General features: G+C 34.0%; 1 protein-coding gene across 1 annotated transcript in view; it reads left to right on the plus strand.

Moving 5' to 3' along the window:
* The window catches only part of LOC113514693 (receptor-type guanylate cyclase gcy-1), an 89776-nt gene that overhangs the window by 49690 nt on the left and 13479 nt on the right, over positions 1-26607 (plus strand). The window contains exons 5-8 of the mRNA XM_052897464.1: positions 8797-8919; positions 18500-18613; positions 21225-21350; positions 26432-26560. Coding sequence (XP_052753424.1) covers positions 8797-8919; positions 18500-18613; positions 21225-21350; positions 26432-26560 — 492 coding nt within the window. The remainder of the gene's footprint in view (positions 1-8796; positions 8920-18499; positions 18614-21224; positions 21351-26431; positions 26561-26607) is intronic.

Here is a 26607-nt window from a genome sequence, read left to right on the forward strand (position 1 = left end):
ACTCCTCATTCGATCTCGTTTATGAAGACAAAAGAAAATAAATAAATAGAAAACAATACCGACAATTGCCCGCCAATATTCGTGCATATTTAACCCTTGTACACAATGTTAATTGCCTACAATGGGCCAACATTGCCCATTGAGTACAAACGGTATTACATTTAGCAGAATGGTAACAGTCACAAATTGCCTATAACCGTAATATTCAATATGAATTCAATTTTGACCCCATTTTTACCCAACTATCGATAAAATGAGAATAATGTTTTCTGTTGTAATTAAGTATATAAATTTTACCCCCGTCTTCGTCCGCATTACCAGAATATGTTCACTGATCGGGTTAAAAATAACCTATATCCTATTTTAATGTAATAACTACCTATTTAATTTATATGTAATTTAATTGACTAGTTTCGGGACAATTAGGGACCCTTAATAATAAAAAATAAACTTTTAACCATAAAACATATATCCTTGTTCATGCTATAGTAAATTCCACTCAGTGTAGGTTTTATTAAAAGGAAGCTATTTTCTATAATATTTATCATCATCATCATCATCTAGAACAAAACTTGGCTGGCATCCCTTAATTGCAATCATTTTTACAGACAACCATATATATTTAAATATGTATGGTATATATAAAAAATTATAAACTCTCATTTTGTATAAATTTTATTAAAGAGCATAAATCATCAAATGTATCAAACTTTCACAAGCAACCTTACTCTATTGTACTATATTTCCATTGATTTTTCATTAAAAAGTTTTATACCTGCGGAATTCATATAAAAATATGAATTCACGCATTAGGAATACATGCCGCGACGTAATTAGGAAAGCTGACCGACCAAGCAATGGGAATAGGCAAGGCAGAAAAAAAAGAAAATACCTATAGAATTCAGCGGCGGGATCCTAGGCTATATATAGAAAGGAGGAGAAGGGATTATTGTAATGCGGACCACCAGTTCCGTTGCTAACAATATATCCTGTCAAGTCGACCTTCACGCAATCCCTCTGGAAACAATCGTATTTTCCGGTGTTTTTATCACGATGCGCTAACTGACCTGGCTTTTTATTCTCACCTATCATCCCTCACTGGTGCCCCGCCAGCGCCACCAGTCAGTGCGCCAACGGTATACCGTTAACGCAGGCAGAGATAATATAAGTACTTATAAAGATGAATTTCGATTTCATGTATATACATATTCAAATATTTTTACTATTTGTATATACTAATCGTCATTTATTGGTCACTTTTTTGTGTAGAGCGTAATATACTTGTTGTAATACATGCAATACATGGTAAAATGAACATGGCGGCTTTAAATTATCAAAAACCCAATTTGAATTTAGAAATTTAACGGTCAGTTTATTTGCGACTTTCCCGTCCACTTGTTTACCTACTTCCGTTGTTGCGGACGCAAATATGTATGCATGTAAATTTTTATTCGCAAATTCGATTCCCACGATCAAAGGGTGACTGGATAATGAAACACGAGTGCTTCCACCGACAGTTTCTATGAATAACTTAATGGAATTTTCCTAATAACCCATAATGGGTATAATCCGCCACACCCGACAAGCAAATGGTGTTTGCGAGGCTCGTTATGGGGTTACGCAGCCACTTTGCTCAATGGCAACTATAACAATGTTCTATGAATTATTATCTATTTTTCCTGATGAGTTGGACTGAGTAATTGAATAAACATATGTCTGAAATATATGATCACTTTTTTAAAAATACAATTTATATATCAATTTACGGAACAAACAATTATTTTATTATTAATGATTCTTGATATTATTTTGATTTTGTATATTAATTTCAGATTTTGTTCCATTAAAAAAATACCAACTTCAACGGTGACAAAACCACTTACTTTGTTTTAATGAGTAATGTACTAAACCGATTTTGATAAAAAATAAATATTTCTATGCGACTAAAAGTATCCTTTCGGATAAAAATATTTTTTTGCCAAATCATTTTGAGTTTGAGTCCTCTTTATTGAAATTGGTTAAAAACTATCAATTGATTCTAGGAACAGTACTAATAATTAATATAAAAACGTGTTTTTTGTTTGTTAGCTTTTGTTAGAGTTTCGGGTAGGCAATATTTTTAACCCAGTCATATATTTTATAAGTTTCTACAGAGATATTTAAATAACTATTTACATAAAACTTTTTATTTGGATGAAAACAGAATGGTAACTTCATCTACGGTATCAGTTTACTCTTATGGGGTACCAAAGAATAATGGTAGGTGAGGATAGCGCATACAATTCGCCCATCGAGACGTATTCGTACCAAGAAATAACCATAATGGTTTCCACAGCGTACCGCTGAGAGGTGACCTGGATATATTGCTAACAAGAAGTCGGTTGACACCCCCTACTAACAATTATCTCTCCCTTGTATAAAAATACCCTTCTTTTGTCAACAATAGAGTAAAAAAATAATAGTATTTTGTTTTTAAACTAGTGTAGAGTAACACTATTTATTTATTTATTTAAATAACTTTTTTGACCCAAATAAGATACAAAAGACAGACTTAATGCTAGTAGAATCCACCAGTCAACCTTTAGGATGAAGAGTGAATCATAAACGCGATACTTAATTATTGGAATAAGTAAAGAAAATAAAAACTAATAATGTATACCTATACAAAATAAATAATACATATATAAATATAAAGGAATATATATATATATATATATATATATATATATATATATATATATATATATATATATATATATATATATAAATGAACTGCAGCATTTGCATTTTCAGCTTGACTCATGGTTAAATGGTAGAGAACGCCATTAGGTGTTAAGTCCGCCATGTGTATACTTATGTACTTATGTAATTGTACATTAAAATGTAAATAAATAATATCCCAACTTAGTACTTCTAGATATGATTCACATAGGTAAACCCACGGGATACAACTAGTTATAAATAAACATTATTACACTGACAAAACAACATTTAATCACTTAGCCCGAATTTGTTTATCTCTATCTAAATAAACAGTGTTTTAAATGTTTTCTAACATAAACGATGTAAGTTTAAAACTTGCCTCTTGATGCCTCCCACGAGCCCCGCAGGAGTCCTTCAGCCATTTTATCGAGGACATCGTACCTTCCTCATAAAAGAGTCATCATACATTTTATTGAGAATTTATTGCCAAAACCATAAAAACAGTACGGCGCAGGTATAAAGGGCGTTACTTATTTTTAGATGTGATTTGTTTTCAGTTATTAAACTTAAGAATGTTCATTGAAATTATTTTTCGCCTACAATTCTCTAAAATATAATGTAGATTTAAAGAAAAGGTACCTCGATGATAACATTGTGTGTTGAACTCCTAAGGACACTGATTTGATGCTGGTTTGAAATCTTCTTCAAGCTAATATTGATATTTCATACTAGCTTTTTAATTGCTACTTCGAATGCATCTATTTTAGAAGCAAAAAGCCATTGAAATTAATCATTTTTTGATGGCGTATCAAAATAAAACATACACCAGATTTTAACTTTGACTTGAAGAAACACAACTACGAAAACCGCATCCAATTTGGTGCTGTAGTTTTTACGTGATACTAGGACAAATGTGTAGACAAAATTTCTAAAAATTATGGTTTGGGCATCTATTTATCTTATTAAGAACTCATGTATAAATTTTTTCAACTATTTTCCACGTACATTCTAGCTAGAATTTTACTATATTATTAAGACAAGATATGCCCTTCACTTAGGATCACAATCAATTACTATTTTATTTATTCAACATGATCTAGATAGTTTTATTTTTTTTCTTTGGCGATTTCACCGTGAATTGCGCTTGCATCAGCAGGTGTTACATGATTTTTGAAAGAAATATAGCAAGAGAAATACTAAACCGATTTTGAATTTACTGGATACAGAGGAATAATACTCGAGTCATCAGGAATGGCAACGCATGGGGGGTATCATGGGCGAAACAGTATACTCTGTTATGTCCATGGTACTGCTCATGTCTATAGGCGACGGTTACCACTTTCCATCAGGTGGGCCGTCAGCTTATTTTCCATTCTAAGTTGTATAAAAAAAAAGAATAAATTTCTATGAATTATCTCTCAGTCATCCTCAGTTATGAATTTTCAAAAGAATTTATTTGTTACTTCTGTCATATTAATGTCCCGTGAAGTTGCTGAACTTGAATGACTGTGTTTCGCATTGAAGACGGTGTATAAATAGTAATATATCTCCTTGCCGCAAATTGTTTAAAAATGTACATGCAAAATGCATAAGTATTACTACATCTATTTACATGCACGTCTGTGGCAACATCCTTTCAGTTACACCTAGTAGAACAAATTTGTTGGACGATTCCATCGCATCCAATCAATCGATCGCCATCCATATTCATAGATTGCAAAGTTCGTCGCACCGTGGATGAGTCGTTGGAAAAATAAACGTTTATTTGTCCACGCCATTTTTAATGACAGCCCTTTGAATATATAATGTAGTAAATGTACATAATAAATTGTTCATAGTTACAGAATAAATATTGCCTAACGATGTTTGCATAGGATGAAGAGAGTTGAACTCAAAGAAAATTACATTTGAATTCATTTTAACGATCTAAATTGACTATTTAAACTACATTCAAAGTTGTTTCGATATATAGCGCGATAGACACAAAGCGACGAAATTATGAAGGTAACCCTTTTTGTCTTTGGTTAGTAGTTATTTTTTAATAGATGATAATTTAAATTAATTGGTGTTCCACAAAAAAAAGCTGGTCATATGCGAGTCGGTCTCACGCAATGAGGATTCCGTACAAAATCAAGTTTTTTTTTTTGTGAAACAACTGCAAATTTACGGTTTTCGGATTTTTTCCTTCACTTGTGCTACATGAGACTGCTTCTTGCCAAATTTCATGATTCTAAGTCAACGGGAAGTACCCTATAGGTTTTGATTCCCTTTGTAACTGTCAAAATATGCAATATAAATGAAACATAAACGGCCTTATCTTTTAATTACGTCAATTTAATGTTCCATTATTTCACTTCAATTATGACGAGTCCAGTTATCGTTATTATTTATTTATTTATTTGAAAATTACTCACCACACTTACAGTCTCCCAAAACGTGTAGTGAGCCATAGGTTTATTTTACAAACTTACAAATTTTGTACAACATTTTAAAAATTGTCATTAAATATATCAATATCTGGCTGCTGAGCAATCAGAGAATTGAGCAAAGAAATAGCCTGATAAGTGGGAGCAAACTGAGCAGTACAGGTGCGAACCGGCGGTACCGATAGTAGTCGACAAGCACGCAATCGCATGCAGCGTTGGGGTGCGTACAAAGAACAACGGCTAAAAGTTGCAGGATTGTCTATTCCGCCGTTGAGCAACCGATAATTATGACTAAACCGGTTTATAATTGACGGAATAATTAGATAAGGTGTAGATCAAAAAAATATCGCTCATCAAGCTAATCTTTTTTTTATGCAACTTAGATTGGCAAACAAGCTAACGGCCCATCTGATGGAAAGTGAAAACCGTCGCCTATAAACATGAGCAGTACTATGGACATAACAGAGTATACTGTTTCGCCCATGATACCCCCATGCGTGGCCATTCCTGAGGATTTGGATGTTAGTCCTCTGTACCCTGTAAATTCACTACCATATCCCACCCTTCAAACCGAAACACAATCATGCAAAAACAACTCAACTGCATCACAGTTGAAACACGAACGAGACGGAGGCATCCAAGCAAACGACTTTTCTACAAAGTCTCCCTCTGACCTTTGACCTGATATATTTGGACTCAATTATAATCAATTAATCAATATCGCGGACAATTGTATTGTATTGTATGCTTCCATCCATGCACAGCAGACGGATTAGCAACCGCAGTCAGACTTTAGAGATGTTTTAAGAGGGACGCTGCTGCCCATCCCTTGCCCTTCCTTAATCCCCTACGACATCCACGGGAAAAGAAGGCGTGGTCTATTCTATGCCGGGACCTCACGGCCATATATAAAGTATTCTATGTGCTAAATTAAAATTAATCTATACATGTACCAAAATTTTATTCAAATCCGTTCAGTAGTTTTTGCGTGAGAGAGTAACAAATATCCATCCATCCATACGTCTACCCATTCATCCATACAAACTTTCATATTTTTTTTATACCACTGAGATGACAAACAAGCATACGACTCGCCTGATGGCAAGCGGTTACCGTAGGCTATGAACGCCTGCAATACATTAATAGGATGCCATATATATTACGGGCGTCCATTACCACTATCAGCTATCAATTTGTTCGTCGCTCCCACTAATAAAAGAAGAAAGGTGACCTCTTATCTTTTTATGTGATCATTAATACCCCATATTAATAGCCCACGTAAATCCTAAACTAATGCTATTTTCTATTATTCCTAGAATATAGCGAGAAAATAGTAAAAATAGCCAATAAGGAAAATAGCAAATAAGATATATTAAATCTGTATATTAAGTATACATAGGCAATATATAATGTATTAGTAATAAAATAGTAATAAATATAATTAGAATTAGGTAATAATAATGTTAAAGATAAGCTAATACATAAGTGCATAAACGAATAAACAATCAAAATAGTAAAGGCAGACAGACAGACAAACAAAAAGTAAATCAGCAAAATGTATTCCCTATATATATATTCCCACCTAAGCTTACATACCGTTGTCAGTGTGTATTGTGTATGAACGTATATTGTCTAGCAAACCTGGTAATTAATATCCAGGCTTAAGGAAGAAAAAAAAACCTATTATCGTAATATTGTAAACATAAGAGTGAACTACCAGAGGGAGACTTTGTACAAAAGTCGATTGCTTGGATACCTCTGTCCCATTCGTGTTTCAACCGTGAAGCAGTTGTGTGTGCATGGCTGTGTTTCGGTTTAAAGGGTGGGATATGACGTGAATTTACTGGGTACAGAGGAATAACACCTGAGTCCTCAGGAATGGCAACACATAGGGGGTATCATGGGCGAAACTGTATACTCTGTTATGTCCATGGTACTGTTCATGTCTATAGGCGACGGTTACCACTTTCCATCAGGTGGGCCGTCAGCTTGTTTGCCATTCTAAGTTGTATAAAAAAAAAGAACTTGTTTGTTTATTGGTTTGTTGTCTCTTGAAATCGTAACGGCTTAAACATTATGAAATTTGTTATCTATATTGTATTTTGAATGGAGAAGGACATTCTACAGTTTTCTTTCAGCTTCTCAAAGTTCAACTGTAAGAGATCCCTCTATGGAATAAGTCCGCCATTCTATATTAAATCTTTTCAACCGACTTCAAAGAAAGGAGATTTTTCAATTTGGTTGTATTTTTTATGTCTATTACCTCATAACTCCGTCAGTTGTAAACCCATTTGGAAAATTCTTTTTTATCTAAGAGATTTAAACTGAACTTACAGATTGGTCCCATAGAAATTTTATCAATATCGGTCTAGTAGTTTAATTTTTACATCATAATGACTGGTTTTGTCACAATTGAAATTTGTTTATTGTGGAACACAATATTTCATTATTCATGTATCCAATCTAAAGTACGAATATGTACAACTTACAACATAGTAAAATATTATTACAATACAATACAATACATGGATTTTTACCCCAAAACTTTAATATAATTCTGTCACGCGAACTAAGCCGTGGATTAAAACTAATATTTATTTATTTAAAGGAACACCAACAGCATATTGTATATTGCAAACATTAAATATAATACAATATTAATGCACATGCCTATTATAGGTATTCACAGCATTTACTTTAACATAATTATACAGTGCGAGAAAATGAAGTAACAATTATAATGAATTAAATATTATAGAAGAAAGAATGTTATAGAAATATACATGTAACCTAAGTTGTGAGCAATATCAGTAAATAGGATTATAGGTGAATTCAATTAAAAAATATTAAAATATATATATTATGATAATTAGAGTTACTTTTACATACATATATACCTTAAATACATACCTTTTATTGGTGGTCCTATTCCTATATATGTATTTAGCAACAAAACCACAAATAGAAGGTGGCTCAATCCAAATTTCAAATGCGTTTTGTTTATTTAGAACTACACCCCTGATCTGTTAGTATTAGAGCCCGGGGTAAATATTTACAAGACAAACAGCTGTGTTATTGCACGCCAATCGGTACTCGGCTTTAATGAAATCTGTGTTGATAACTGCGATCATCAACGAATCCATTGCTAGTATACTTCATCAGGTCGACCTCCACACGGTCACCTCTGGGAACGATCGTGGTTAATTCTTGGGCTAACTACCCTTATTTCATCGTCTCCTATCACCCCTCACTGGTGCCCCGCCAGCGTATACCGATAGCACAGATGGGGTTACCATTCCATTTTCACCCATTAAAGAAGGCCTCCTCAGCTTATTTAAAAAAAAAACTCGGTATACAACCTTTTGGACGATTTCAATTTTATTATAGTACTAGCTGATGCCGCGACTTCGTCTGTATAGAATTGCGTATCTCTTAATTCAGAAATGATTGATATACAAAATTTCATCCTTCGCCCACTTCAAGCTTTATTTTCACGACAAAGAATAGCCTGAGTCCTTCATCAAGGTCTAACCTATCTTTGCACCAAAATTTATCAATATTGGCTCGTTAAATAGTTTAGCTTAAAAAAGGTAACGGACAGACGTAATTACTTTCACATTTATAATATCAGTATGAATGAATTAAGGTCATTTATATGTTGTTCCAGAGCAAGCATCAATGATGGCACGTCGATGACGGAGGCGGTCGAGTGGTACACGAACGCAAACGCGGCATTTCTCAGTCACCTCACAAAAGAGATCAAAGACACCGATAGTAGCACAATATGGAGGTAAGAACATGAATAATTAAAAAACATCATCCCAATAAACCAATCCCTCTAGTGGGAAAGGGATTTTTTTTATACAACTTACAATGGCAAACAAGCTGACGATCCACCTGATGGAAAGTGGTAACCGTAGCCTATAGACATGAGCAGTACCAGGGACATAACAGAGTATACTATTTCGCCTATGATACCCCCCATGCGTTGCCATTCCTGAGGACTCAGGTGTTATTTCTCTGTACCCAGTAAACTCACGCCATATTCCACCCTTCAAACCGAAACACAGCCATGCAAACACAACTGCTTCACGGTTGAAACACGAATGGGACAGAGGTACCCAAGTAATCGACTTTTGTACAAAGTCTCCCTCTAGTAATGGGGTATAACATGCCCATTTCTAGCAATTTACCCTATCAAGTCGAACTCTAGGTTCTCCTGAGAAATCAGCGTGGTTAATAATTGTAGTTCAACACAATACGCCAAGTGACCTCCTCTGGGGGGAAAGGGAGTGTTAGTAATGCGGTCAAACAGCCCCATTACTAGCAATATACCCTGTCAGATCGGCCTCTACGCGGTTCCTCCTGGAAACCATCGTGGCTAATTGTAGTTGAATTCGTCAGGATGGACTAACTGACTTGCTTTCATCCTCATCAGTCATCTATCACTGGTGCCCCGTCAGTGTATACCGATAGCGCAGACGGGGTTACCATACTATTATCACCCATTAAAAATAATACTGACCTGCTCTATCATCACCTATCATCTCTTAATGATGCCCCGCGAGTGTATAGCGATAGCATAGGCGGAGTCACTATTTCATTAAAAAATAATACTTTGTCTAGGATAGGATGCCTACCTAGATAAGATACAAATGAAGGTATCTATAGAATCAAATCGGCCAACGCTCACGTAAGAAAGAAGCCATCTCATCTTCCACTGTGTATTTTTCAAGGCACTTTCTTCCACGCATAAACATTCTTTGGAATCAACTTCCAGCAGCAGTGTTTCCGAACCGATACGACAACATAACCTTCAAGAAAAGAGTATATTCCTATTTAAAAGGTCGGCAGCACACCTGCAATGCCGCTGGTGTTGTGGGTGATCATGGGCGGCGGTAATCACTTACCATCAAGTGAGCCGCATGCTCGTTTACCCCCTGTGTTGTAAAAAATCTATATTTATAATTTGATTACTTTAATATAAGCATGTCTCATTGTATTTCACTGCGATGAATTGTGAAGAGAAAATAAATCTATTTATTATTATTATTATTATCTAATTCCAAGTTCATTAGATAGAATGAGATAGCGATTAGCATTTCTCTCAATAGATTCATCTATTTATTTATTTATACTTTATTGTACACAAAAATTACATAGTTAAAGTCTATATTAAATGAAGATGTACAACAGGCGAGCTTAACTCTGTAAGAGTTCTCTTCCAGCAAACCCTTAGTGGAAAGGAGTGCTTTGTTTTTTCGTTTGTACTTTTACAGAAGCTCGTCATTGAGCCTCACCTCCACTAATTATTGTACAGTAAAAAAAAAAACTTGTGGCCAGAAGGAAAAATTAAAAATAAACTTTATTCAAATAAAGTTATGAAGCATTTTTAAACGGTAATTTTTTGTGATTCAACCGCCTAATTCGGTATCTTAATTGAGTCGAGGCATTCGATATTTGTTCTTTTCAAACAAACAAAAAATAGGGCTTCACAAGTTGTTGAATGTGTTTGAATTACCAGAGGGAGAGACTTTGTACAAAAGTCATTTGCTTGAGTACCTCTGTCCCACTCGTGTTTTAACCGTGAAGCAGTTGTGTTTGCATGGCTGTGTTTCGGTTTGAAGGATGGGGTATGGCGTAAATTTACAAGGTACAGAGGAATAACACTCGAGTCCTCAGGAATGGCAATGCATGGGGGGTATCATGGGCGAAACTGTATACTCTGTTATATCCATGGTACTGCTCATGTTTATAGGCGACGGTTACCACTTTCCATCAGGTGGGCCGTCAGCTTATTTGCCATTCTAAATTGTATAAAAAAAATTTACTTCTAAAATCCACAAGTACGAAATAGCAGGCAAAAAGCTAGTATGTACGTACTGAGTAAACAAATATTTTATGACTTCGTTTTATTAAGAATGTCCCCCACCGTTGCATCTGTAGCGATGAATTTATGATCACATTTATGCTCCATAAAGAAAATGAGATAGTGTTCTAATTTATTAATAACACTAGCGATCCAGCCCGGCTTCGCGCGGGTAGATAGAATTTTCCGAAATATGTAGCCTATGTTGATCGCTGATAATGTAACATAACCTTTGATGTTTTAAAAGGGGCCGCTACTGCCCATCCCTCGACTGTTAAGTTCCTTTAGTCACCTTATCACCATCATTATTATATGAGCCTTTAACTGTTCACTGCTGAACATAAACCTCCCAATGAGAGGTTTTGCCAGTAGTTACCACGCTTGGCGAGCGGATTAGCAATCGAAGGCTTTGGAGAGAGATTAAGAGGGACGCTGCTGCCCATCCCTCGTCCTTCCTAAATAGCCTCTTACGACACCCACGGGAAAGGAAGGAGTGGACTATTCTATGCCGGGACCACAGGGCGGAAGTAGTCGGTTTATATTACATTCATATTTCTTTGTTTATTATTAAAGCACATTCCTTTTTAAAAGGCAAGTAGCACACCTGCAATGCCTGTGGTCTTGCAGGCGCTAATGAGCCGCCGCATACTCATTTACCCCATATCTTATAAAAAAAAACCCACGTAAAAGAAAGGGGTCGTCTATTCTATGCCAGAATTACACGGCACCAATGTTACTAGTAAATATTAATTTTTGTCTAATTAAAATCGCCATTTTTCACGAAACAAATTTTACCTGTCATGTTTCAATAACATAAGCACTCCATTAAAAATGAACTGTTAAAATGCTATAAATGTTCGAAGGCCTTTGTTCGAATATTATGACAAATGTTCTCAATATCCCACTGTAATGACAGTACATACTCGTATTTTTTTCAGTTATTGATAACCCTCGTGTACCATTTTCATCCATGCCTATTGAAAAAAATTTGCAAAACATAACACGAATTTTTCGATGACGTCACGTTAGCTCACTCAATTCCATTCATATAGTAATCTAAAAATACTTAATCGATTTTAAACATTATTTCACCTATATAAAGCTCCATAATCCAATAACATGGGTTGTATTTTGCTTAAAAAAACATACAAAGCCGGAGCTGATCGCCAATCTAATAATAAATAAATTGTTATGGCTGGGGGGAAAGGGATTGTTAGTAATGGAGATTGAGAATCCCATAGCGGGGACATCCTCGTGGTTCCCCCTGGAAACTATCATGATTAATTCCAGATGAATTCATCATGATGGGCTAACTGACCTGTTTTCATTCTCATCGATCACCCGTCACTGGTGCCCCGCCAGCGTATCCCGTTAGCGTAAGCGGGGTTACCATTCCATTTTCATCCAATAAAAAAAAATGTTATGGCTTATACATATGAAGGACATTTTATTCGCATACAAAATATGCCTTTATGTTTGGCTTCCCTAATCATCATTTTAAGTCCAGTGCAAAATCAGTTGAGAGGCAAACCTCGGCATATATTTGAGTCTGGTTATAATAAATCCGAGTCGTATGGTCTTTGCATAGAATGAGCTACCCCTTCCTTTTCTGGGGATGTCGCAAGAGGCGACTAAAGAAATTTAATGATCGAGAGATGGACAGCAGCGTCCCTCTTAAAACACCACTAAAGCCTAAATGCAGTTACTCGCCCGCCAAGCGTTACAACTACTAGCAAAACTTCTTCTTATGGAAGAGGCCTATGTTCAGCAGTGAACAGTTAACGGCTGATATGATGATGATGATGATGATGATGATGATAAATCACCCATAATAAATTTACGTTAATTAATAATAGAAATGTCAATAATATTTAATGACTATATGCACTTAATAATTTACTAAAGTAGACATAATTTTAATAACGCTGACATTTGGAAGGACGAGAATGCATAGTTGTGTTAATGAAGGGAAGGGATTATTAGTAATACGATCCGTATTACCAAAAATTGCTAGCAATCATCCCAATTGCTAGCAATATACCCTGTCAGGTCGACCTCCGCGTTTTCCCTCTGGCAACCATCGAACTGGATACCAGGCGTATTCATCAAGATGGGCTAACTGACCTGCCTTTTTATCCTTGCCTATCATCTCTCACTGGTACCCTGCCAGCGTATACCGTTAGCGCAGGCGAGGTTACCATTCCATTATCATGCATTACAAAAAAAACATCGAAGTATAATTGAATAAATGATATTTAAAAAAGTGATTTGATTGGAATTTTTGGAAAGAGACGGAGGAAACCTTTGCAAAATAGTGGAACACCATGGGTTAATAATAGAATAGAATAGGGAAAAAATACCTATAGTTTGATATACGCATTTGGCGTTCCATTGTTTCTGCCTACCCTAATGGAAGACAGGCGTGTCAGATATGTATGTATGTATGTATACCTATAGTAAAGCAATTATTCCACAATTACTCCTTATCTTTTTCAATGTTCTTACTTATTAACGCGGTGATATCATCAAATGCAATCAACTGGGAAGTGGGCCGCCATAACAGGCGTCCATGGAGTGACATCAAGATACTAATGTTGTTTTAAATGATCCAATATTGATCTTTAATAATGAACAGTGAATACGCAATATCGTTAGGGAACATCCGTTAATTAGGTGAAGTAGTTTTTTTTTTTTAATTGACCACTCCCTCGCTTCTCTTAGTGCGACTTTAAATAATGATGTAATTTAGTTCTCTATGATTACGATAATAAAACAACAAATATTATGATAATACGTAATAAGTACAAAAGTCGATTGCTTGGGTATCTGTGTCCCATTCGTGTTTCAACCGTGAAGCAGTTGTGTTTGCATGGCTGTATTTCGGTTTGAAAGGTGGGATATAGCGTGAATTTACTGGGTACAGAGGAATAACACCTGAGTCCTCGGGAATGGCAACACATGGGGGGTATCATGGGCTAAACAGTATACCCTGTTATGTCCATGATACTGCTCATGTCTATAGGCGACGGTTACCACATCTCATCAGGTGGGCTGTCAGCTTGTTTGCCATTCTAAGTTGTATAAAAAAAAATCTACAGGCAAAAACGAAATATCGTTTTACCCCGTAAAATAAAAGGTAAAAATAAAAAAGTAAAAATATTTAGTTCACATGTGATTTTTATCGACTTTCCGCACTATAAATAAGATTCAGTAGGATTTCACTAAAGCCCTCCCGCTATTTTTTCTCTCTTAGCGGCCCCTTATCCCCTTCAATCAACCAGACGTTATGTAATTTTGCACACGAATTTTGATATTTTGAATAAAGATTTTGTCGCTGTCGCATAAACGATGTCGCAGGCACAGCTAGTTTAATATGTACATTATATAATATCCAACAATTTCTATAAAAAAATATCATCGTAGCTAAATGAAAAAGTTAAATAAACTAGTAGATAATATTATAGTCCTTTAGGAAATCGGTAAAGAAAAAAAAATATGTATACAATAATAGGTACTCACTAGATTGAATCAATATTGGCAAATAACTAATCCATAGCTTTTATTACATTTATGTAAATATTTGTGTTATGTCAATATATTATAGCTGTAGTTTATTTATTTTCTTTTTGTTACAGCCAATTCTCCTTCCAAATTTGACAACTAAAATATTGTCTTTTACGAACAAACAAAATAAATATGTCTAATTCACTATATTTTCAATGAAACAGTATGTAACAGTATCTCTTATGTAAATTGAAGGTTTGCTGGAAGAAATTTCCTTTTAAAGATAAATACGTTTTGTAAATTACTTCTCTATTAACATCTTTCCTTTTATTTTTCTTTGTACGTCATCAAAAATAAAGAAAAATATAAATTATTCTACCCATAATACTGGCATAAATGAACGTAAAAATAACGACCGATTGCCATTAAAGAAAAAAAAAGTTATTCTACGCTAAAAATTATTTATATATATAAAAAAAAATATATTCCCGCCTTAATTCAAATATAGAACTTTCGCTGGTAACAACAGATGATATAAACGACAATTATGATTCGTGTCTGTAAATATGTAGCTACTCATTTGTTTACTTGAAACTGTAAGATAATGTACCAGGAGTATGGAATATTCCAGAAATCGATAGAAAGAAACAGGTCATTGCAGTATTCATACACGAGCACGTTGTGCAGTTCCGTGCTCCAAACGCAGTGGCTTTGAAACAAACAACATGTAGGTATTATTCTGTTTATAAATACCTATGAATTGAGTATTTAAATTTCATTACGTATATCATTTGTAGATTATGCTTAATAATAATATAAATTTACAAGTGAGTTTTTTTATCACCTCTTGGTGCCCTTACGACTGAACACAAGTTATGAAATTTTATATACATACTATATGGACAGGAGGCTTAGATTATATATATATATATATATATATATATATATATATATATATATATATATATATATATATATATATATATATATACGAGCGGTGCGATGATAAAAGGTGAATGTAGGCATCATTTCAAACAATTCCTCAGAACACAAACCGTTATATAAGTGGTAGAACACACAAAGGGAGGCAAAGTCTCGCCTTAGACTTAAGGGGCTTGACACCGCCTGTGAGCTTGGGATCGTCACCAATTCTCGTAGGCCGTCTTTTAGTATATTGCTAGCAACAGTACTGGAAGTCCGGCTTACTAACAATCTCTTCCCCGCCGTCCTTCAAATAGATGTGTGTGTATTTTTTTTTAAACGCTGATAATGGAATGGTTACCCCACCTGCGCTAACGGTGTACACTGGCGGGGCACCAGTGAAGGGTGATATGCATGAATGAAAAGGCAAGTCAGTTAGCCCATCGTGATGAATACACCAGGAATTCAGCACAATGGTTTCCAGGGGAGCCCACGTGGAGGTCGATCTTATGGGACATATTGCTAGCAATGGGACTGATAGTCCGCATTACTAACAATCTCTTACCCCTCCCTTCGAATTGATGTGTTAGCCGACAAAAAGCTGACACAGTTTTTATATTCGATCCTCTATCTATGTATATAATCTAAGGACATAAACTACATCTTAATCCGTCTCAATAGATTCCGGTCACGAACTAGTTATTTTGTAAGTCCTACTAAATGTTAAAAATATGGAAGTGAGTAAGATTTTTGTTACCCAACGGCTGAACAGATTAGAATGAAATTTGATACACTGATAATAGGCTATGTTATTTTTATATCTCAAATTATTAAAAACATTTTTCTTTATTGTATGTTCAAGTGTTATTAAATTAGTAAAAAAAATATTTATATTTTTCATGTATGTAGTTATCATTTCAGCTATTATCCGTCCACTGTTAGACATAAGCCTCCCCCATAGACTACCATAAAGAACGAGCCTCTTGAGCCACCTGCATCCACTGACTCACTGCAACGCATTTCAAGTCGTCACTTCATCTAGTAGGGGGTTGTCCTACACTGCGTTTACCAGTACGTGGTCACCACTCAAGGACCTTTCTTCCCCATCGGTTGTCGGTTCTTCGAACTATGTGACTAGTATATACCATTACATACTTTTATACTACTATACTACACTATACCACATACATTTTCATGTATGTAGTATTTACCTATAATTGCTATTGTTAATGCAATAATTGCAAGATATCTATATTGTAATTAACTAACTAACGTTGGTAATCCTAAAAAAAATAAAAAATAAATATATCCTAACTCAACACAGGATATTTATATACTAATTAACTTTTACCCGCGTCTTCATCCGCATAATCAGGATATGTTTACTAACCGCTATAAAGAGTAGTCTATATTCTTCTCCATTCCATTATAGACATATATACCAAGTTTCATAATTATTGTTTTTTTTTAATGGATGATAATAGAATGGTAACCTTGCCTGCGCTATACGTTGGCGAGGCACCAGTGAGGGATGATAAGTGAGAATGAAGTCAAAGGCATTTTCTTCCACGCACAATCATTCTTTGAAATCAACTTCCAGCAGCAGTATTTTCGAACCGATACGACAACATAACCTTCAAGAAAAGAGTATATTCCTTTTTATAAGGCCGGCAGCACACCTGCAATGCCGCTGGTGTTGTGGGTGATCACGGGCGGCGGTAGTCACTTACCATCAAGTGAGCCGCATGCTCGTTTGCCCCCTTTGTTGTAAAAAAAAAAAAACAGTTAGCCTATCGTGATGAATTCGACAATAATTAATCACGATGGTTTCCAGAAGGAACCGCGTGGAGGTCGACCTGTCAGGGTATATTACTAGCAATGGGTCTGTTAAATACTGTTATTAACAATCCTTTAATAGTGATTGGTTAAGCCCTTAAGGTAACAAAAAAATTCACTTTTACATTTATATTATTAGTGAGAATTCACGCGAACCGAGCCGCTGGTAAGACCTACTTTTGTTTTTTAATGGGTGACAATGGAATGGTAACCCCACCTGCGCTGTCGGCGTACGCTGGCGGGGCACCAGTGAGTGATGACAGACGAATGAGGATGAAAGCAGGTCAGTTAGCCCATCGTGACGAATTCCACTAGAATTAACCACGATGGTTTCCAGGGGGAACCGCGTGGAGGTCGACCTGATAGGATATATTACAAGTAATGGATTCATTAGACCCCATTAGTAACAATCCCTTCCCCCCAGACCTACTTTATTATAGTCATATATCTTACTCGAATTGAACATAACAATTGTGCAAATACCATCCGTATTTCTTATTGAAACATTATGTCTGTCAGCAATTAATTTCGCAACCGTCTGTATTGAAGCAACACGTGTTTCATCCAATCAGTTAGTTGAATGAACCAATAGGGAATTGGATATTTCGTGTTGTTTTGTAAGTATTCAGTTACAGCGATGTTCCAAATACAATAATACGGGGGCAAAGGGATTGTTAGTAATGGAAACTGAGAACCCCATTGCTAGCAATATACCCAACCAGGTCGACCTCCTCGCGGTTCTCCCTGGAAACTATCATGGCTAATTCCTGATGAATTCATCATGATGGACTAACTGGCCTGTTTTCATTCTCATCTATCACCCTTTACTCAGCCAGCGTATATCGTTAGCGCAGGCGGGGTTACCATACCATTTTCACTCATTTGTGATTTTGCCAATAATTGCTATGCTTGGCAAGCATATTGGCTTTTTAGGATGTTTTTGCCCATCCCTCGACCATTAAGTCCCCTTAATCACCTCTTACGACACCCACGTGAAAGGAAGGCCTATTCTATGTCGGAACCACACGGCAACTTTTATATATTGTGTATCACCTTGTACATATATAAGTCAACAATAGATTTTTTAATTTAGTAGTTATATAAACTCCTCATAGCAGAGTTCCGAATTTTTTTTAATTTTATTTTATCCTAAATACCTCATGTGTAAATTTAAGTTGTTTGTGAGAGAACATAAATAACTATATTATTATTATATTATTATAAACAACGGTTGTTTCAGATACTTGATGGGTTTCAAGAATTTATTACGAAGTATAGAGTGCAAAGGCATCGCTTCTGTATTGGGAATTAATTACTTCGCGCGTGGTTCGCTGCAACCGAGGTCGCACGAAAGGTATATATAACTATATATGTATAATATAATATATAAATATAACATATGTATAATAATAACTTATAAGTAAAATTGTCTAATATCTTAATATATAAACGCCCCATATCGCTATATTCGTTTACGCTAATCTCAGAAACCGCTCATTATATTATTCTCATCATATGAATCGTTAAGTAATCACGGCTGCACATAGGCCTCCATCTTGGAGAGTTTTGCTAGTAGTGACCACGCTTGGCAACCGCAGTTAGGCTTTAGCGACTTTTATAAGGGACACCACTATCCATCCCTTATTTAATTCCCTTAGTCCCTCTTAAGACACCCACGGAAAAGGAAAGGGTAGTGTATTCTGGGACCACACGGCTATTTACACGAAAACCGATCACCCGATTTTAATGCAATTTTGCAAATGTGTATTGTTAAATAAAACTTGAGAGACGTACATAGGTTTTATTCAGTCAAAACAGCGTTTCCCGAATCTGCAATTTTTTTATACAACGAAATTTTGCCATCTTATACAAGCATATAGCCCGTATACCAGAGGTACAATTACTACGACTTTTGTACAAAAGTCGATTGCTTGGTTACCTCTGTCCCTTTCGTGTTTCTACCGTGAAGCAGTTATGTTTGCATGACTGTGTTTCGGTTTGAAGGGTGGGATATGGCGTGAATTTATAGGGTACAGAGGAGGAGGTAAGGAGTAGGGAATAACACCTGTGTCCTCAGGAATGGCAACGCATGGGGGGGTATCATGGGCGAAACAGTATACTCTGTTATGTCCATGGTACTGCTCGTGTCTATAGGCGACGGTTACCATTTTCCATCAGGTGGGTCGTCAGCTTGTTTGCCATTCTAAGTTGTATAAATAAAAAAAAATACTAAATGGTAAACAATTATTGTAATCAAAACTACGAGTGCCACATGCGCGTTGCCAACCCTGAAAAAACATTAATATTATTTTTTTAAAAAACCTCATACTATAGTCTCTAGGGAAAATCTCGACAGGGAGCTATTTCACAGCCTGATCATACGCGGGAGAAAATTCCTTTGAAACCGCACTGTACGTGACTATTTATGTTCAATTACTGAATTATAAAACGAGGAAACAATAACATTGCTTAAACAACTGAATGGATTACTATAAAAAAACTATTCACTTGAATTGTTTTTATTTTTTGCAATATACTTAATAGTTCAATTAATTTATGAGAAAGAATAATTATTAATATGTATTTAAAAAAGACAACGAATATCCGATCAGTTAGTTCATTAGGAGGTATCATGGGTGAAACAGCATACACTGTTATGTCAATGGCACTGTTCATGTTTATAGGCAACAATTACTACTTTCCGTTAAGTGGCCCGCCAAGTTGTTTGCCATTCTAAATTGCATAAAAAATCTAAGGTGAAGTGAGTACAAAGAGGCAACATCTCAAGTTACAAAATCGAAGTCTTTTAGCCCGCCAATTATGATCCCACACCCACTCGTCAACTTGAAATATATAAAGGTTAAAAGAAAGAAAATAGGATTTTATACAATCGTAAACAATTCTTATCCACATTTGTTTATTGATGGAATTGAAATTGTCTACGCTTCGAATCGGTGACACATGATAGTTTACGAGCCTCTCGGGCGTTTAATGTTTTGGTTATCAATTTATTAATTCTGTTGTTTTTGGTCGAATATCCGCCATCTTGTATTGACTTCGTTTTTGCATTGTCATGCTTAAACTAATAAATGAATCTGCCAATTTAATCATCATTTTTATTTCACAAATAAATAGTTCCCTAATGAAACAGAAATATTTTAGTCCAAAGAAAATGTTAACTTATTTAAACATGATATTCGATATGTTAATATTCAATAGTAATCTTATCTTACTAATATAATAAAAATATAACTAGACGATGTCTTTGTATGGGAGTAATTTAAGAAAAAATAATAAGAGTAATAGAAATCAAGACGATCTATATTATATTTTATGTCTGTCTGTATGTTTATACCAGGATCACGCAAAAACTACTGTATCAAACTGAATGCAGTGTTAGCAGTTATGTTATGCTATATTATACTATTTTTTTTCTGGGTACATCATTTAGAAGTGAACCCAAACGTACAAAATTGCAGGCAAAAGCTAGTTTCATAATAATTAAAATTTGTTCTTTATTATATCTAAGCAACTTACATATTTTTAATAAATATCAATAGGTATATTACGTTAATGAACTGGCTAGGGAATAAAGAATATTAAATAAATTTCAAAATATATTAAATTTTGTTTCCCTTATATTAATTTAGTACTAACAGTTTATTTTTCTACATAATTATTATATAAAATTGTGTTGGGCGGAAATGATTGAGTAAACGTTACAAAATTCACACATGCATGCACGCGCACGTGCCCACGCACGCACGTGCACCCATACTACATACGCACACATATCCTTACATGAATACATAATACGAATATATACATAACACAGTGTAAGGAATCACACACACAATTTTTTTCATAACTCTTAATTTATTCATCATTCATTATTAATGATAACCTTTGTGATGATTTTAATTTTATCATTTATGTGTTTCACAATTTTTTCTGTGTTTTTCAAGGTATATAGCTCACATGGTTCTTGGTAGGGACCTCTTGGACAACACACTGAACCTGGTCCCGTCACTCATACCACTGCACAAGGATATCAAGGAAGACAGCCCGGAGTATCAGGTTTTGGAGAAGAAGTAAGTAATTAGAATAAAAATGAATTAATCAAGTGTATTTAATTTAGATTATTTACTAGCGACTCACTCCGGTTATGCACAATTTTGTGTAAATAAAAAACAGCATAATGTTTCTCGTTGATTGTCGTTGAAGCTACATTAGCTTTCTAAAGATGAAAGAATTTTAAAATTTTCTGAGTAGTTTCTAAATTTATACATTATAATACTAATAAAATCCTTTATTTAACTATAAAATATAACAATATTATTGATAACTTTATACATTAAAATAATAATTCTCTGTTAGCAGCTGAAATAATCCCCGCTCAGCTTAAGCTGCAGCGTATTGCTGCAGCGCTGATTTTCAGTGGGGTCACCATTCTCTCGAGAAAGTAATAAATAGTAACGGGTAGTACTCGAGAAACAAAATTAAATCTATAATCTACTATTAATTTGGCTTTTTAGATGATATCAGTATTATATATAAATATAATAATATATTATTTATTGTATAACATGTACAATACAACAAGGTGTAATGAAGATAAATAGAATAATGATGTTGATATACATGTTATCTAAATAATTGTGTATTTTAATTATAATCCATCAGTTATAATTTATCTGACAAATTGACACTCTTTGTACTTGTATCAAATATATTTTTAAACAATATTTAAAAGACGTAACTAAAATGGAACTGACCTTACTGAGAAGGTAAATTGTATAAACGAAGTGCTACAGTTTTGTATGTGACGCAAATCAAGTAGGGATGTGAGACTCTACGGTTATACACTGAACATGAAAATTTTTCGAATAAATAAGATGATTTTTTATTACTCCAAAAAGCAACAACACAAAATAAAGCAAACGTTTATTAACCAATTACATTGATTCATAAATGGAGTAACATGAGCACGCAAAGGTACGGCAAAACAAAATCGTGTACATGCTTTCTGCACTCGCTTTATTATTTTTTCAGTACGGGACAGTAGACCTCCTCCATAAACAGTGTCTGCATAATCGAGTTTAGATAGAATCAAGAAGTCACATAGCGTGACACGTAAATCCTTACTCAGAAACTCGCGTACCTTATAGAGCACTTCAAGCCTATTACGTATTATATAACAATTACGTATTATATCGTGTACGTGATTTTCAAAATGTACCCATCCATAATAAGACCAAAATTACAAACCTGGTCAACAATAATAAAAGGTTTTCCCTTTATTGTCACTGTAGGTTTATAAGTCATAATCTGTTTAAATTTGTTTTTAGTTCTGAATACCAAGACCTTTAAATTATTTGGATTTAAAGAAAGTCCATTAAAAATAGACCATTCTGCTTTATTATTTAAGTCCTCGTTTACTGCTGCTAATTCTGCGAAAGGATTATTAGGGGTTACTGGTAGGTACATTTGGAGGTCATCAGCAAATAAGTGAAATTTGCAATTTTTGATACAGTTAATAATATCAGCTGTAAAGAGGATAAACAATATTGGCCCTAAAATAGATCCCTATGGTATACCTTTCGTAACAGGAGATGATGATAGGGAACGAAAATTTGTAGTAGTTGATTTAACTTTTTTAGTAAGGTAACTTAAAAACCATTGTAATGTAAGTATAATCTAATCCATTTGAAACAAATATACATATAAAACATTAAATCTTTTCTCTTTATAATATTATGTTCAGATAAAATTTATAAATGTACCCGTGATTATTAATGCAAGCAAAATTATATAACCGCCGATATCTCGCAACCGCCACGTTAACGCCCTACTTCACGGTTTTAACCATTCAATATATACTAGCTATATACCGTGACTTCATCCATAGTCGTTTCGTAATATTGAATATCCACCTCCTAACGAGCTACCTAATGCAACAAAACAAACAAACAATACATTACATTACATGTTTTACCATCATCATATCGACCGTTAACTGTCCACTGCTGAACATAAGCCTTCCCCAGAAGGGGAGTTTTGCTATTAGTTGCCACATTTGCAGGCGAGTTGGCAACTGCAGTTAAGGACTCAGGTGTTATTCCTCTGTACCCAGTAAATTCACGCCATATCCCACCATTCAAACCGAAACACTGTCATGCAAACACAACTGCTTCACGGTTGAAACACGAATGGGACAGAGGTTCCCAAGCAAACAACTTTTGTACAAACTCTCCCTCTGGTAAAAATGAAATAGTAAGGGTTACTATTCCATTTATGTCTGGGCCATCAGTATTCGCTAGTCACGCACCAGTGAGAAATAACAGGTGAGGATGAAAACAGGGAGGCAACCACGAACGGTAATTACAAAGTTTCAGATTGAAAGTTTAAAAGTAATTTGAGATTTAAATTTACGATATAGAACGATACTATATACGATATAGAATATCTTGAATTTAACCACAAATTGCCACAAATTATATATATATATATATATATACTAGCAAACTGGCCCAGCTTCGGATGGGTAGATACAATCTTCTAAAATAATATATAACCAATGTTACTTCCTGATAATGTAGCTTTCTATAAATCGGTTGACTAACTTTCGAGCTCATCCATTATAAGAAACAGTCAAACCTTTCTTATTTTATAATATTATTATACATTAATTTCAAAGTTCATAATTTTATAAAGTTAAAATTAAATGATTGTACAATTTTATAATAATTGAATTATATAAGATATCAAAAATATTATATAATATGAGTATTATATATATATATATATATATATATATATATATATATATATATATATATATATATATATATATATATATATATATATATATATATATATATATATATATATATGTTATTTTTTAATTACTGTTTTAATTTAATATTGTTCATTACCTTGCACCATCAATTATATTTTCTGTTATTCCTATCTGTACGGCGATTGGCAGATAACACCATTGGGTGTTAAGTACGCAATTTACACTTTCTATAATGTATTAAAGTTTAATAAATAAACTGTACGTAGTTACGTCAGTAGCAAATAATCTATGATGTCTCTCCATATACTCTTGAATAGATCGACATAATAATCTACACACTTCAAAATTGACACAGAATTGCTGTAAACAATCTATTAATTAAGGTTTTTGGGTTCCAAGAAATTGAGACGTAACATGTAACAGCGCTCTAAATATGCTGGCAAAGCCGAGCGGTTCTCTTGTAATATTCTGAAAAACAATCACATTGTGTAATATAATGTCCACCCACGCTAATGGCAAAATACTAAATATTAATAAAAGGTTAATAGTTAAAAAAAAATTTAACGTATAAGTGATTAAAGGTACTATGTTATCAAGTTTAACTGTGATTAAAAAATACTGAATTCAAAACATAATATTTTAAATACACAATCAGAACTTAACGCAATGAAAACCCCTTTAAATATGAGTAAATAATGTGGAAGTTTAAAATTAACTATCACAACAAAATATTTTAGAAATAAATTCTCTGATTCCTGATTTGAAATGAAATGAAATATTGATTTGCTTTAAACAGACATTTGACATTATAAGGGCCTTGTGACAAAACTTTTTGGCACCTGTATAATTGCCTTAATATTGTAGGTATGCAAATCTAATTTATTGATTAAATAAGTAAAGATATAGTGTTAATTTTATCTAGTTTTTTTAGTTATAAATATCGACATATTGTGAACCGTACTACCCGTTGACATTTATTTATATATTTAAATAACTTTATGGACCAAATGAAAATATGGTACAAAAGGTGGACTTAATGCTAGTAGCATTCTCTAACATTCAACCTTTGGGATGAACAGTGAATCATAAACGCAGTACTTCATTATTAGGATAGGTAATATTATTTATGGGGATATTATTTATAAATTAATGTTATTAATGCTTTTTTCCAGTTTGGATTTGCTGTAAGAAAACTCTTGTAGAATTAAGGTCGCCTTTATACATTTGTTTTTCACTATTATTAATATGTAAAATTTTAAAGTAAAAAAAAGACAAAAAAATGTATAGGATTTAGTAAGACAGATAGTTCATTTCTAAGTTAAAAATCTTGAAACTTCAACTGACAAGAGTTAGGCAACAGGCGGGTACACAATTTCAAATATTAAAACAGTAATCTCGCTTGCGTTATTGATGGATGATAAATGAACGTGAAGTCGGGTCAGTTCACAGAAAATTTATGAGAAATTAACCAGAATGTTTCCCAAAGCGACCACGGAACCGCGCGTGGATGTTGACCTAACAGCGTAATCTAATAATGAAGCTACTACTTCCTATTATTTATATAATAATCCTCTCCCTAAATAAATTACTTTACAAAGTCAAGGAATGTGTTGCAAGAACAGCTTGTAAAAATTTATATCTTAAAAGATACAATTAATTGGTAATAAAGTAGAAAAAAAAAACAAAAAATAAGGTTTAAATGGAAACGTTTGTTGTGAAATAAAATTCACAGACTATTCCGATTTTATTTAAATTAAAAAAAAAAAATTATGTGAAGTTTCTGTGAAATAACACATTAATCTACGATGTGTATATGTTTGTATGTGTAAGTGTAGGCGCTTGCACACATACACGTACACTTGCTCGTACACACACTCACTCGCATATACTCACGCACACACAGAAACGCACACATGTAAAAACAATCATACAAACACAATTGTGTGTTTCTCAATTGTACAAGTAGCTACTTTTTCTGTGAACCAAAATAAACTTGTAAATATATTCCAAAATCGATACAGGATTTTTATTTCCATCTATAGTGCGTGCAGTATACGAGTATGTGTTTGTTTTCATGCAGCCAACATTAAGTCCGCTGCCAATTCCGAACTCCTCGTAAAACTGTTCTTGTTACCTCATGATCAATAACACAACAAGGACAAGGTCAAAAGGAATGTTTTCTTCGTTCGTAACGCATCCCTAAACACTGTAATCAGTGCTCAATATTTTTATAGGTCAATTTGTTTGAATGTTGAGAATTGTTGTATTTTTTTTTAATTGTAGGAGGAACTATATTATATAGATTCTTATACTTTGAAATTTACGTGTTCACAATTTAAATTAATCTAAGATTTTTAATTATTTTATTTACAGAAATCAACAAATAGTGGATAATAAACATGAGAATGGAAGTGTAGCTGATGCTATTGAATATTTCGATCAAACAGCTACACTGTTGGACAAATTGAGAGCAGTTCAAAAACAGCTGAGGGAATATATCAGGTAAAAATCATTAAATTACATGTAATTATAGCAACTCTATAATTAAG

The sequence above is a fragment of the Galleria mellonella genome, unplaced genomic scaffold (assembly GCF_026898425.1).
Source record: "Galleria mellonella isolate WM207_F2 unplaced genomic scaffold, CSIRO_AGI_GalMel_v1 utg36, whole genome shotgun sequence".
Lineage (NCBI taxonomy): Eukaryota > Metazoa > Arthropoda > Insecta > Lepidoptera > Pyralidae > Galleria > Galleria mellonella.